The sequence below is a fragment of the Hippocampus zosterae genome, chromosome 11 (assembly GCF_025434085.1).
Source record: "Hippocampus zosterae strain Florida chromosome 11, ASM2543408v3, whole genome shotgun sequence".
Lineage (NCBI taxonomy): Eukaryota > Metazoa > Chordata > Actinopteri > Syngnathiformes > Syngnathidae > Hippocampus > Hippocampus zosterae.
Genome location: NC_067461.1, coordinates 21,408,000 through 21,422,161, shown reverse-complemented (window position 1 = coordinate 21,422,161; position 14,162 = coordinate 21,408,000). Strand labels below are relative to the sequence as shown.

The 14,162-nt window shown below is 43.0% G+C and overlaps 1 protein-coding gene across 7 annotated transcripts in view; it reads right to left on the bottom strand.

The window, feature by feature from the left end:
* Positions 1 to 2,170: 2,170 nt before the first annotated feature.
* Positions 2,171 to 14,162, bottom strand: part of hspa12a (heat shock protein 12A) — a 73,869-nt gene continuing 61,877 nt past the window's right edge. For all 7 annotated transcript variants that reach the window (XM_052081064.1, XM_052081063.1, XM_052081065.1 and 4 more), the window contains 2 exons: positions 13,397 to 13,500; positions 2,171 to 11,011 (listed from right to left, as the gene is read on the bottom strand). In XM_052081064.1, the coding sequence (XP_051937024.1) occupies positions 10,380 to 11,011; positions 13,397 to 13,500 (736 nt within the window). In that variant the 3' untranslated portion in view covers positions 2,171 to 10,379. The remainder of the gene's footprint in view (positions 11,012 to 13,396; positions 13,501 to 14,162) is intronic.

The window sequence follows — 14,162 nt, the reverse complement described above, 5'->3', positions numbered from 1 at the left end:
CACTAGTTGAGTGTGCTGCCTGTATTTAAATATAACATATTTGCATCTGCAGCATGGTGTGAATAAGAGTGTGAAAGGTTGTCTACGTCTTTTGTTTCCCGTGATTGACTGGCAATCGGACTAGGGTGTCGCGTCAGCCTTCCACCCTAAATTGGCTGGGGTAGGGCGTAGCTCACTAATGAGTTTATTAAACACAGTCCGAGTTAATTAAATGAATGGAGTATTACATTTTTATTTCATTTTACATAAAACAGTCCAGGCGGCCCGGTAGTCCAGTGGTTAGCATGTCGGCTTCACATTGCAGAGGTACCGGGTTCGATTCCAGCTCCGCCCTCCCTGTGTGGAGTTTGCATTTTTACCCCGGGCCTGTGTGGGTTTTCTCCGGGTACTCCGGATTCCTCCCACATTCCAAAAACATGCATGGCAGGATGATTGAACGCTCTAAATTGTCCCTAGGTGTGAGTGTGGGCGTGAATGGTTGTTCGTCTCTGTGTGCCCTGCGATTGGCTGACAACTGATTCAGGGTGTCCCCCGCTTACTGCCCGAAGACAGCAGGGATAGGCTCCAGCACCCCCCGCGACCCTAGTGAGGATCAAGCGGTTCGGAAAATGGATGGATAAAACAGTCCATAATGATATTTTAAAAAATCTGAATAAAAGACAAAGAAATGATGACTACTCAAGTATTCACAGCCTTTGCTAAATACTTGTTGATGCACAAGCTTAGCATGTGTATCTTTTGGGTAGTTTTGTTCGGTCCTCTTTGCAGCACCTCTCAAAGTCTGTCAGGTTGGGGAGCACTGGTGGCACAAGCCATAGTGAAAAAAATGATTAACAAGTTGCCATTTGACAATAGTCTTCTGAGTGACTTGGTGGTATTAGACTCAAGAAAGCGAGATGTGCTAGACTATCCTCATATTCTTTGGTTAAGTGATTACTCCAGACTTTGACCAGGAAGATATCAAGGATGAATGGGAAGATTACCAGCTAATACCTGATGATCTTCTCCCACAGAAAAGCCAGGATGGAAGACCTATTCATCCCATGACATTTTGGCCTGAAATATTCAAAATGAAGAATGGATGAGGACAAGATCGATTTCCACTCATGAAAAAGATTTATAAAGTTCTGCTCAGCCTTCTTCGTTAGCAATGGTGATAGCGAGAGGGTTTTCAATTCAACCTTGTGAGGAAAACCCATACGGAATATAGGAAGACCGTGGGATCGGATACTCTCACTCGTTATTGCAAATGAAATTGAATTGTGACAATTGCTGCTCAGAAGTGAAACCCTCCTTAGAGCAGATAAAGTCTGCCAAATCATGCACATCAGCGTACAATAAGCAGCACTGAGGGCACGGTGTGTGTTTTTGTGAATTGGAAAAAAGAACTGAAAGAAGTCTTTGAATTGATGTATTGCATTGCAAACTTTGTAATTTGAATAAAATACTTTATTTGTACAAATTATCCTTGTTATTTATATTACACTGGCTGCGCGGTGCATGTTGTAAGGGTTTTTGTTGCTTTGTAAGGGGAATCGTTATCATTTATAAGGGCAGCTATTAGCCGAGGTTGACAGGTATGTGGTGCAGACATTTTCAGATCCCTCCGGAGATATTCAATCAAGTTCAAGTCTGGGCTCTGGCTGGGCCACTTAAATATATATACATAGTGTAGTTGCCCTGGAAACCTGAAGGTATTCTATTTGATATCTTGGCTGCATGCTTAGTGTTGTTATCCTACTGAAAAAAGCAGCAGCTTTGAGATGAGCCCTGGCGGTTCCGAATTTTTTGCATTTTCTGATGATGGAGGCCCGTGTACTTAATGGGACCGACGAAGCAGCAGAAATGCTTCTGTGTCCTTCCCCAGATCCGTCGGTGCCTTGAGATAATCCTGTCTTGGAGCTCTACAGGCAATTCCTTTGACTTGATGCTTAGTTTGTGCTCTGACAAACTGCCAGCTGTGGGCCCTAACAAACTATGGACGGGTGTGTGTCTAAAGTTTCCAGTCAAGTGAATTAGATGAACTCCAATTAAGATGTAGAAACATGATAAAGTGGTTCAATAATAAAGTGTGTCTAATATTCTGAACGGTAACGCTCTGCATGACTATTCTGATTTGTCGTTAGCATTTTCTCCACCAAAAATAAAGACAACAAAGCAGAAACAAACGTTCTTTGAAATCCACATTTTTATTCATGGGAATCTGACAGTGAAAGCTGTACTTATTCATGTGGTTAGAATACACTTTATGTGAAATTGGCGGACGAAGATGTGAAGCAATTCAAGATACAAATAAAATAAACCTCATCCATTGAAAAATGAACAACAAAAACTACATTCAGGAGTGAGGGAGAAGATCCGAAGTGGAGCCCACCTCAAGTGTTTGTCTTACTGTAAAACACAAAAAATACAAGGTTGTATTTTGATTGGATTTCCACTTAAGTCTTAAACTCAGCAACCAACAAATTGCTGTTCGGCGAAGCAACTAGTGTTTGGATTAAAACAAACTAAAGGGCTCTTAGTGTGAAAGCATCCAATAAACTGCCTATAGAAATTGTGTTAGTGCATTATTCCATTTCACAGTTACCTGTGTGAGCCCGCATCTTGAAAAAAAAAAAAGGTAATAGCTTATATCAGTACGGTATACAGTGATGTGGTGGCCAGCTCACAGCTTCCTCCACACCTCCATGTCCAGTAGCATTGAACCTTGGTTGTTGTGCGACTGCGGTCAACTTGTACAGTTTTGATCTTTTAGGACACATGCAAAACGTGCGGAAAGGTGATCTAATAAGAGCCACGCTTGCGCTGCCTGCTACTTGAAAGCACGACCGGCTAGAATTGGCATTTCAAATCATCATAAAGCGAACCGGACAATAACACAGAAGCACAACATGAGTAATAACAACACTACAAGGTTGCTGACTGACATCAGGCGTTTGCTGTAATTCACAGTTGTTGTTTATTTTTATTATTTTTTTGGGGGGGGGGTCTTTTTTTTTTTTTTTTTTTAGGTTTTGTGTGCCAATGTGTGATCCACAACCCTGCTCAATATCACAATAGAGAAAAACAGCGGTAGTAGTATCCAACCGTTTCTGTGCTCTGCATCCCTTGAATACCTTGAATATAGTCTATACCAGTGGTCCCCAAATTCAGTCCGTTTGGGACCGGGCCTCACAGAGACAAACCTGCGAGCCGTGAACAAATTTGCGTCGTCAGACGTGGCGTAAATGTGCACGACTCAGGCCAATCGGAGTCCTCCTTCGAAACATTTGGTTATGAAAGTTGAAATAAACCGAATAAAAGCCAGTAAATGAAAGAATAAGCACAACAGAGAATGTAATAGTTACAAATTGATGTAACGCACATCGAAACGCGCAGCTGATCGGCTGCCGTGATTTCTTAAGATGAAGCTATTTTGACAAGAGAAATTCCCCCTTGCAGGAAGCTGTTGTGCGTGCTATGTCGACAAAAACAAGACAGTTTTTTGCACTGCCAAACCCGTTGAATCGTTTGAACAAGTGACCAAATGGAAAACATGAAAATGCGAAGAAGAGTTTTCCTGCAGACGTAACCATAAGCAGTTTAATCACTAATAATGCAGCAATGAACCCTGTAACCCATTGCAAGTAGCGACGATGCTATAACATCGTAGGTAGGATCGTAGCTTCGAAAATGATTGTTTACATTATAGGGCATATTTATTGTTCCTAATTGGCCCATTTCTCCGTAGTTCACTGTGTTATTTTATTTTGCATTTGTTGTGCAGTAGACTAACACCGTTTGAAATGAATGAACGTTCATAAAATGTTGAATTATTCTGTGATTATCATTGTTGTCAATACCAATGCTTAAAAATTGGCAACTTGGAAGCAATGGAAAAAAAATGGTGGTACTAACCAGTCCGTGATACAAAAAAAAAAAAAAGGTTGGGGACCACTGGGTAATATATTATATAATAATATACAAGGTAATTCAAACTAAATATATCACATAAAATCTGTGCATTTATGAAAACAGCCATGTATTAAAATAGGACCATTGGTCGCGAGTTGATTCGTGAGATGACTTTCATGCTGGCACATTATTTCATAGATTGCGTTGTATTGTGTACTGCAGTAATTGTTGTCCATCATGATGATACTGGCCCAAGACTTTCATGTAAAACAGAAAGAAAATTGTACACTTGACTTGTCTACACACTAAACGTCTAGAGACAGCACACTGGATGTGTGGAATTGTAAACGGTGACAAGACATAATGCGCAATTAATCAAGCTTTAAGAATTTGGCCAGTTTGCCAGAATTCTTTGGTCATGGCGTCGTGAAGAAACTGAGGCAAAGTAAAGAACCAGTGTTATTCTGTTCAGAACAACACTTTTAACATATTAACAACATATTAAGACAATTCTGAAAGATTCTCTCGTCCCTTTGGAAACAAATTTTAAGAACCCAAGTGAGGCTGAAGTAAAATAAAATGTTTACATATAGTTGTATTCAGTGTTAAGTTCAGCATCAATTACGACAGAAATAGTTACATTCCATCTTATCAAGTACAACACTATGAATGACAGACTGACAACCTGTGTACTATATTTTAAAACGCCCCCTTCCCAACTCCCATCAAAAAACAAACAAACTGCAAATGTCAACTTTTCAAGGCACAGATTCCCGGGTTAAAAATGGAGGCAACGGATGTTGTATTACCGTACAACATCCAGCATTTTGTGTCAGCTAAGTAGTAACGCAGTTGCAGAAACAAACTGAAGCCGCGCTTGCTGACAGTTTCCAGTCACCCGCAAGCGCTCTAGAAGATTTTCAAATTTGTGTGCCAAACACCGCAAAAACATACATTTCCCTTAAAATCAAACTTCGGACATTTTGACAAATGTAAAACGATGAAATGTGAAGAACTGCAGCATCAGTGTTTGGGACACTAAAAATTGAAGTCATTTATTGACTGACTATTAAGATATTAGGAATGGACGTATAAATGGATGAGTTTAGAATTTAGAATTCTCTCGACGTGGAATTCATTTTTCAATAATTGCATGATGATGCACTGGAAGCAAAATGGAATGCACCATTTGGGTGGAACTAGTTAAGGTGCTAACATGACTAGCTAAGGCCTCCTTAGAATCGATTACAAGAAACTGTTACTCCTGTTGATGTCCCGAATTTCACTTCTGTGGATCACTAAAACTTTCTCTTATCTTCACACAGTGGTAAAAAGAGATATCTTTCTATCGATATCCTTAAATCTAAGGTCTCCAATGTGAATTACATTTCTCAAACATCATGACGTGTGACTGGATATTTTTTGCTGATTGTACAGTATTTGAAATTTAAGAATGGATTCCCTCAGAATTCTTCCAACAGGAAACAACGACAACAAGTCGGTCACCATAACCTATAGCTTAATTTGAATGGACAGTACAGAGCAATTAGACCACTTCTCATCTATTGTAGTACTGAACATTTACTTTCTCAGGCAGCACACATTAATGATGGCCCCAAACCATTTAGAAGAGGTAGGACACTGACAACATGCAAGCTGGCAGAGTGGTGTGACATGTTAGACATAATGGAAGGGTAATGAATGAATGACCTGTTTGTCTGGCAAAAATGTGCCATGCTGTCTCTCGTGCTGTGCTGGATGACGTGCTGACTATGAAAAGTGAAAACACACGCATAAAACGACTGCGGCTAAGGCTATCAATTCGATGCAAAAAAATCTGTACAATATTTAAATACTGTATCTACAGAAATAAAAAAAATATTACTGTTTGTCACACAAAGGCTCTGCACATCCAAGTGGGCAAGCAACATTTCATCTAATAAGTGTAAGCATTACAACCGAGGCAACACTAAATAGGATCTAACGGTGGTACTTCCTTGCAGCATGTTTGACATATATTGGACGCACCGCATTATAAGACGCAATCTACAATGCATCCACAAGACTTATTTCATAAAGCAGCGACACAGTTCACTTAACCAACAGCAAGTTATAACATTGACTCGTCAACATTGAACTCTCTTGCCACTGCTCTATTTCCGTGTTCAACTGTGTAACCCATCGCCTTAAGTTTGAACTCTGCGTTGTCAGCATGTCTCGAGCAAGGAGCCATTTTGGGGTTGAAATGACCATACACAAGGCGCATCGGATTTTAAGGCGCGCTGTGAGCCTTTAAGAAAATGGAAGGATTTTGGGTGCGCCTTTTAGTGCGGAAAATACGGTAGATTTAAACACAAGATGCAATGTTGCTTCACAGATTCAATGAGTGGATGTAAGCAACCAACATAGCCAGTGATCACATGAGTACATCTGTGTACCTGATGGATGCAGCCTTTGTCCCTTTCAAGCCTATCTGAGGGAATCCTCAAATCGCCTAGTCGTGATGAATACACGCTTCCAACACCCCCAACATCAGCTAGTCACCTGGTACTCGAACGATGGGCGGACGACTAACCAGATTGACTACATACTGGTTCGGTTGGGCGAGTTCAGTCCTCGACGCACGGGCGTACCGTGGAGCAGACACGGGAGGCAAGAGCGGCTACGACCACGTGTTTGTGCGTGCTACCCTTCGCATCAGACTTAAAGTTAATCGCCCTTCAAAACGCACCACGCGGATTGATGTCGTGAAATTGAAGCTGGATGGAGGGAAGAATTTTCAAGTGGAGGTCCAAAACCGCTTCGCTCAACTACAACCGGCTTCCAATGAGCCAGAGCAGAAGTGGCGGGAACTCAAATCTACCGTCATTGCAGCTGCACGCTCACACCTCATCTCCACCAAACGCCAGAACCGTGACTGGATCACTGCAAACACTCTGGCCCTTGCAGAACGATCCAGGCTTGCGCGAGTAACGGGAGCAGCCAACTTTCGCGAACTACGGCGACTTACCACTCGGGCGATTCGGGCAGATCGAAATGCCTATTGGTGCGACTTTGCCGAAGAAACTGAGAGGGCCGCCGCTGCGGGAGATACCCGCAAGCTTTATCAGTTGGTAAAGAAGGCGAGCAGGAAATCCGCTGGAGTCAGCGAAACAATCTGCACAGTGAACGGTTCTGTGATAACCTCCCTAGAGGAACGGCTGCAACGTTGGCGCGAACACTTCGAAGTCCTACTCAATCACCCACCACCAGTGTTGGCGCCTGTGCTTCCTGCAATTGATGAGGAGTACGACTGCAGCTCGGACCCACCTACGGTAGACGAAATTCGAGACGTCCTGCTTCAGCTCAGGAATAATAAAGCCCCAGGTGAAGACGGCATCCCGGCGGAAGTTTACAAAAGCGATATTGACGTCTTCGCAGCGTGGCTTCGTCGCGTCTACAACGCCGTATGGACGTCCGAGACAATCTCGGATGACTGGAGCGAAGCAGTGTTAATACCCCTTTTCAAGAAGGGAGACAAGAAGCTGTGCGCCAACTACAGAGGCATTAGCCTTCTCGATGTGGCTGCAAAAGCATTCGTCGTCCTTCTGCTGAAACGCTTCCAGATGGCCCGTGACCACCGGACTCGCCCAACTCAGGGTGGCTTTCGCCCCGGAAGGGGATGTGTAGACCAGATTTTTAGCCTGCGTCGCACCTTGGAGCAACGATGGGCCTACCAACAACCAACAGTCGTGTGCTTCATCGACTTTGCCGCAGCATTTGATTCAGTTGACCGGGGTGTGTTGTGGATGATCATGAAGGCTGACGGGATCCCTGTGAAACTGCTTCGGCTCATCCAGGGGTACTACCGGTCAACCCGAGTCCGAGTGCGGGCCTACGGCAGCGAATCAGAAACCTTTGAGGTGCGGTCGGGTGTCCGACAAGGCTGCGCACTCTCGCCAACCTTATTCAACTATGCCATCGACCACATCCTCAACACTGCTCTCCATGGCTTTGAGGGTGTGAGGGTCGGCCGAGATGTCGCAGTGTCGGACCTGGCATACGCAGATGACATCGCTCTACTTGGAAACACGTTCGAGGAAGTTGAAAACGCGCTGATGAAAATCCATCGAACGGCCCTGACCGTTGGAATGCGCATCAACGCCTCGAAGACCAAGATCATGTCCTCCCTCACTAACCCAGCTGACCAACGGTCGCTGTCACTGGAGGGCGTGACCCTGGAAAACGTTGATTCCTTCACATATCTCGGTTGCTCTGTGGTTCCGTCAGGGCAAGGAGAAGCAGAAGTCGTGCATCGCATCGGGGCTGCCAGATCCGCCTTCGTGCGCCTACAACGCCATCTGTGGGGTCGGCGCGAGATCTCGGCAGTGACAAAGGGGCGTGTCTACCAGGCGATCGTGCGGACCATCCTGCTTTATGGCTGTGAGACCTGGCCTATGAGAGTGGCTGACCAGCGCAAGCTGGAAGTCTTTGATAACGATTGCGTCCGCCATATTCTCCGCCGCCGCCGATCGGACCGGGTCCCCACTGCTGACCTTCGTCGCTGCCTGCACCTTAGCCCCTTACGCTCTCTCTCCTGCAACGCCGACTCCGTTGGTTCGGGCATGCGGCACGCCACCAGGAGGGCGAGTTGATCAGGGATGTTCTCATTCCTGCTCCTTTGCCAGTCTGGCGCAAGCGGCGTGGTGGACAAGTCAAGACCTGGGCCACCACGATGAAAGAAGACCTCTCGTATCTTTCCGGCCCCTTGGTGGTGGGTCTGAGACGGTGGAACCAGGACTGGCTGAAGCTGTCGGTTGACCTGGCACAGGATCGCCGCGCTTGGGCCGCCATGATCAGGGATGTCGTGCGCGCAAATGAAGAAGCCGGTTCAACCCGCCCAGGGTGAAGGCCGTTGCAAACAACAACAAAATCCAGGTTTTTGAAGAGTTGGAGAAAGAGGAGGTTATTGGAAATTCATCGGGATTGGAAGAACGGTAAGCTATATCGGCTGCAGGTGTTAGGCTAGCGTTATTGTTTGCAATTCGATGCTGTGCCTTGCTGTAAATTGGGCATGATGGCATTACCGACTTGGTCCATGCATTCCTACGAGCACTGATAGCACATGTCATAGTGGGTGCGTGTCCTGCATTGTCATTGCTAAGTTGTTGTTGCATTATTGTTGTTGTTGTTGCGTTATTGGCCTCTCCGCACATTATGTCTGCAAGCATTGTTAGTTGCAAACCATGACCAAGGATTCCATCCATGCACTGATAAAGTTTGGATGTTTTCGTATATGATTCTATTCATATATGAGTACAATATTTTTGAATCAAATGTTTTCATTAACAATGGACAGTTATTAATTGATTAGCCTCCCCTTTTTGCAAATCCGGTAGACAAAACAGGTCTTAAGTGCTTGGAAGAAAGAATGCTCGTCCACACCGGGGTGGAATGTATTATATTTTCTGGTCCATTTAGATGCCCTAGTCTTTTCTTTTGGCTACTCAAACAACTGTTCGCTTGAATGTGAACTGTGCATTTGACAGAATATCTCGATAACAATGGCAAAGAGCAGTTAATGGGACAATCAACGATGCGGGACAATGGCTGACTGACAACTCGGTAGTCTGTGAATGACGTCATTTGCCGGAGATTGCCGAACAAAAGCATTTTCGTTGTTAAGCACGTTGCTGTGGGTCTAAAAAAAAACTAACATAAGTATTACTCAAAAGATGCTTGGCCAAGTTTACTTCACACTTGACCTCTTAAGGCTATTTTCCATGTCTCAATTAATTCTTCATTGTGGAACACTTTCATGGTTTTTTGGGGGGGTCGGGGGGGGGGGGGGGCTGGCAGGTAAAAGCATGAGTGTCATGCTACTTTGGGTTAATTTGCCATTTCATGCAGACGGTACAGTTGGATTCCCCGCCAGTTCCTCCAACCCTGCATTTGGCGTGTTCAACAAATAATGACGGTGGCTGAAGTGATGCCTGATGGCATGTGCTGACCGTCAACTACATTTGGTGAGAGTTGAACGGACGGACCCATACGCAATCAAGACTCTCATCCAAATCCAATATCAACTAAACCTAAATGTGTAATTCAGAAGAGAACTAAGATGTACACTTGACACCAAGCTTAATTATAAGTTCCTCTTTTCAGCTTCTTTCACATAAAGCTATTTTGCAGAGCACATATACCAGAGGTACATTCAGAGCATCGGCAATATTTTCAATGCAATTAATCCACATCGAGTTTGGTTTTTTTTTTTGTTGTCTTTGAGACCTTGTGTCATGATATCGTTCAGCTAATAAGAGAACAAGCATTAACAGTACATTTTAGTGGGCTGTTAAAACGCCGCTGGATAATAATGGTTGAAGTGATTGGACTGATTTAATCTTACGATACCCCGAAAATCCTCAATTGTGAACATTTGAAATATTCTACTCGTGGGTATGTGCAGCTGAGCTGTGCCATTTCCAAAGAGCTCTCTGCCTCCTACCTCAATGGCTGAGGAAGTCAATACTGGCCTTGACCGTGCGGCCGGTGGACACGTCCACCGCCATGGCCCGAATCTCGGTGTCACCAAATTGCATGAGTGTCTGGATCTCACGGCGTGTCGCCGCGCTTTCCGTGCCACTGACATCCAAGCGAAGTGAGCCGCACTTCTTGACGCCCGACTCGCTGATGAAGCCCACTTTTTCCTTCTCGGTGCAGTAGACGTGGATGACGATGACCTGCTGCGAGGGCTTGGCCGGCGTGTAGCTACGCTTGACCATCTCGCCGAGCGCTACCGACTGGTCGGCGGCGATGAACGTGTCAAAGACGTCGGTGCACCAGCGCGTTCCGTCCTTCACCAGCAGCTTCTCGGGAGGATGCTTGCCCTCTACAAAGCGATTGAGGACACCGACGCCGTACGTAAGCGGCGAGCGGCGGACTTTGATGATGCTGGGGTCCAAACCGAACAAAACTGCGCCCTTCAGGATCGTGAGGCCGACATCGTGGGGGATAATGATGCGACTGCGGCCCTCTAGCATGTTCTGAACGGCCTGCTGTAGCAAAGCTGATTCGGCGAAACCCCCGACGAGGAAAAGGAACTTGATGTCGCTCACCTCAGGTTTCTCAAAGAGCTCATCTACAGGGGAATACAAAATCAAACATTATTTTTATCATGAATAAATGCAGCTCGCTTCCCTGCGTGACGTGTACGAAAAATCCATCTGGATGAGAACAAAACAATAATTGGCAGTTTTTTTTCTTAAGTTAAACATATACTAAATGACAAAGTCGTGCAAAACAGTCAAATGTTCTGACTGAAATAAATACTGTATTGGCCTGAATATGAGACGGCCCTGATTATAAGACGACCCCCTCTTTTTCAAGACTCAAGTTTGAAAAAAGACTTTTTGAACACCAAATTCATTTTTATACAGAAAATAATTACAGTGCATCTGAAACAAATGATTATAACAAGGTATTTGAGAGAAAAAGCATGTTCGTTTGCGTCATTCAAATCTAAAGTGCAATCACATTCGTAAATGAATGGCTTCTGGTGTTTGAAATGTAAATTACATCATAACTTCTCCTCAGCTGCCGGGTAACCTGGGCGATCTTCGACCCACTTTTCTCCAGATTGTCACTACGTATCTCCATTTTCTGTTATCTCTTCCGTTATTTTCTTCTATTTTCCTTCTTACCTCTATTTTTTATTTTTCTTCTTCGGCTACCACTATTTTTATTTTTCGTGGCAGGGGTTCACTTTGGCTTGGGGAGTCAAGTTCAGCATTCGCGTCAATGTATCTGGCGCCATCTAGCGTCCTGAATGGGTATAATGTCTAGACCTCGAATATAAGACGACCCCCACCTTTTCAGTCTTCTTTCAATGCAAAAATCACCGTCTTACATTCGGGCCAATACGGTATTGTGTGTACAAGTTTAAGGGACCTAAAATGAAGTTATTTAATTCATTAGAGATTTTTATACATATTCCGATTAGTCAATCGGAATATTATTCTGACAAATATCATAGTCACCATTGGCTTCAGAAAATCCATATCAATCGGGTCATAATTACATTTTTAAAGTTTAGGCACTTGTAAGTTTTGCATGGCTATCATGAGGCAGGAAATTAACGACAAGCTGTGTTTATTGTGAAGGTAAAAAATGATTCTTTTTTACCCATCCGCAAACAATGTTTACATTCTGTCAGTTGCTTTGATGTCAAAAGAAAAACAGATTTCATTACATTTTTTTGCTTTGAGTTTCGGCCGAGTTTTGTGCGATTGAGTTGAACGCCCCCACTCAATGGAGTGTTGAGGCAGCGGTACTGTGTATGCGTGTCTCACTGAAGCAGCATGTCCCCTGATGTCTGTGTTGAGCTGGTAAATTGTTTTTGTTTATTGTGATGTCAAATCATCATCATTATATTGACAAAATAATTACATCTGGACAGCCAAGATATAGATTTATCGATTCTTTCTATACTACTACTACTACTATTACTGCTGCTGCTACTAGTCAGGCTGAACAATTTTGAAAAATAGTCTCATTACCAGATTTTGCCCTGCAACATTGCCATTGCAATTTAGTCTGCCATTATTTCTTCCAGGTCCTCTTTGTATGTATTTGTTTATTTTTTGTAACAAACATAAAACAAATTAATCTCTGTTATCATGGGTCCAGACTAATATTTTTACAAGACGCACAGTAAGCCTTGAACTTCAAATTTTAGGGGCACTGGAAGAAAATTTTGGGGCGCACACTGGAAAGTAAATATTTAAATTTCCCTCCGTTCTCAACAAAAAAAATTGCAAATTCTTGTGTATATGTAAATGTGTGTTTTTTTCCGATCATTTTTTTTTTAACCGGTAGATTTATTGGTCACACAAGTGCAAGATCAAAAATGTATTCATCAGCTGAAATTTAAGAGAGAACATTTCAAAGGGGCAGTCTGGAGCCCGATTACAATAAGCAATATCAAATTTATTATTCAGAAATGCTTTCGTCCTATAGTTTATCTTACATTAAAAGAAAGGGAAAAGAACCACAGATGATTATAAAAGACAGTTTATTTATCTAATTCGATCAAAACTGTTAAATTATTCAACAATTAGACATGCCGTCTTTTCTGGGCTCACTACGACAACGGCAAAATTCTAGCAAACAAGTGTGGCGTAAACACAAATTAGTAAATTGGGAATCAGATTACGGTTAAACAAGAATGCATACAAATCTGTGACTTTATCCACTTTTCACGTTTCATGACACAGATATGTAAAAATGAGAAAAAGTTCATAAAATGACCGGAATTAATCTGTTTTTTCCCCTCCCCAAATTATTATATGAATTCTGTTAATTACTAAAACCAACCGTTACTCCACTGGTCATAAGCTTTTGTCAGCTATTATTAACAGAAGCTTGTAACAAACATCAAACTAATACATCGGAAAACACAAATGTTGTCAAACGACCAACCCTGCGAACAGATTTATTTCATGCGTGTGTTTCAAGTGTAGCTTACTGAGGTGTTGAATGATATGGTCGATGGTGGGCTTGAAAAGGGAATTCATAGCATCGGGACTCATTCTCAGCATCCCCTGCGATGACCATTTCACAAAATCCACGCTGTAGAGAAAAGTGGTCAATATCATGAAAGAATCCCTATGAATACGTTATCATTGCACGATTAATAGTCTCAGGCAAGATTACATCGAAGAGAACGGTCCAAACAATGACAAACGAGTGTTCTTGTTCAAACTAATGGAAGAACATTGACTTCATTTTGATGACCTTAATATATTCATATTATATATATATTAATATATAATATATATATATAGGGAGGGCTCAATCAATGCAACTAATATTGTCCAAACTATAAGGCACACCTAAAAGTATAATCTGATGCGCCTTGTATATGGATCAATAATCTGATTTCTTGGACATAATGTTCTGTAAAGTGCTTTCTTACAGCTGCAGCGTTGTGAAAGTGTTATATGAATAAAGCTGTATTGTATTGGATTCCTTTTAATGTAGCTCCACCTAGTGCAGGGGTCACCAAACTACGGCCCACGGGCACATTTGACCCGGCCCTCTAACACTCCCGTTGTCCTCGGGTCAAAATGACCCGTCACAGTGTTAAAAACGCACCAAAACCCCCCTAAATGATAATTTTTTAACTTGAAAATTTATGACTTTTCCTAGATTGTCCCCAACTGCAGAAAAATTTTAATGTTTTTATTCACATTTGCATGGAACCTGTACAAAAAAATGTACAAAGGTGGTCT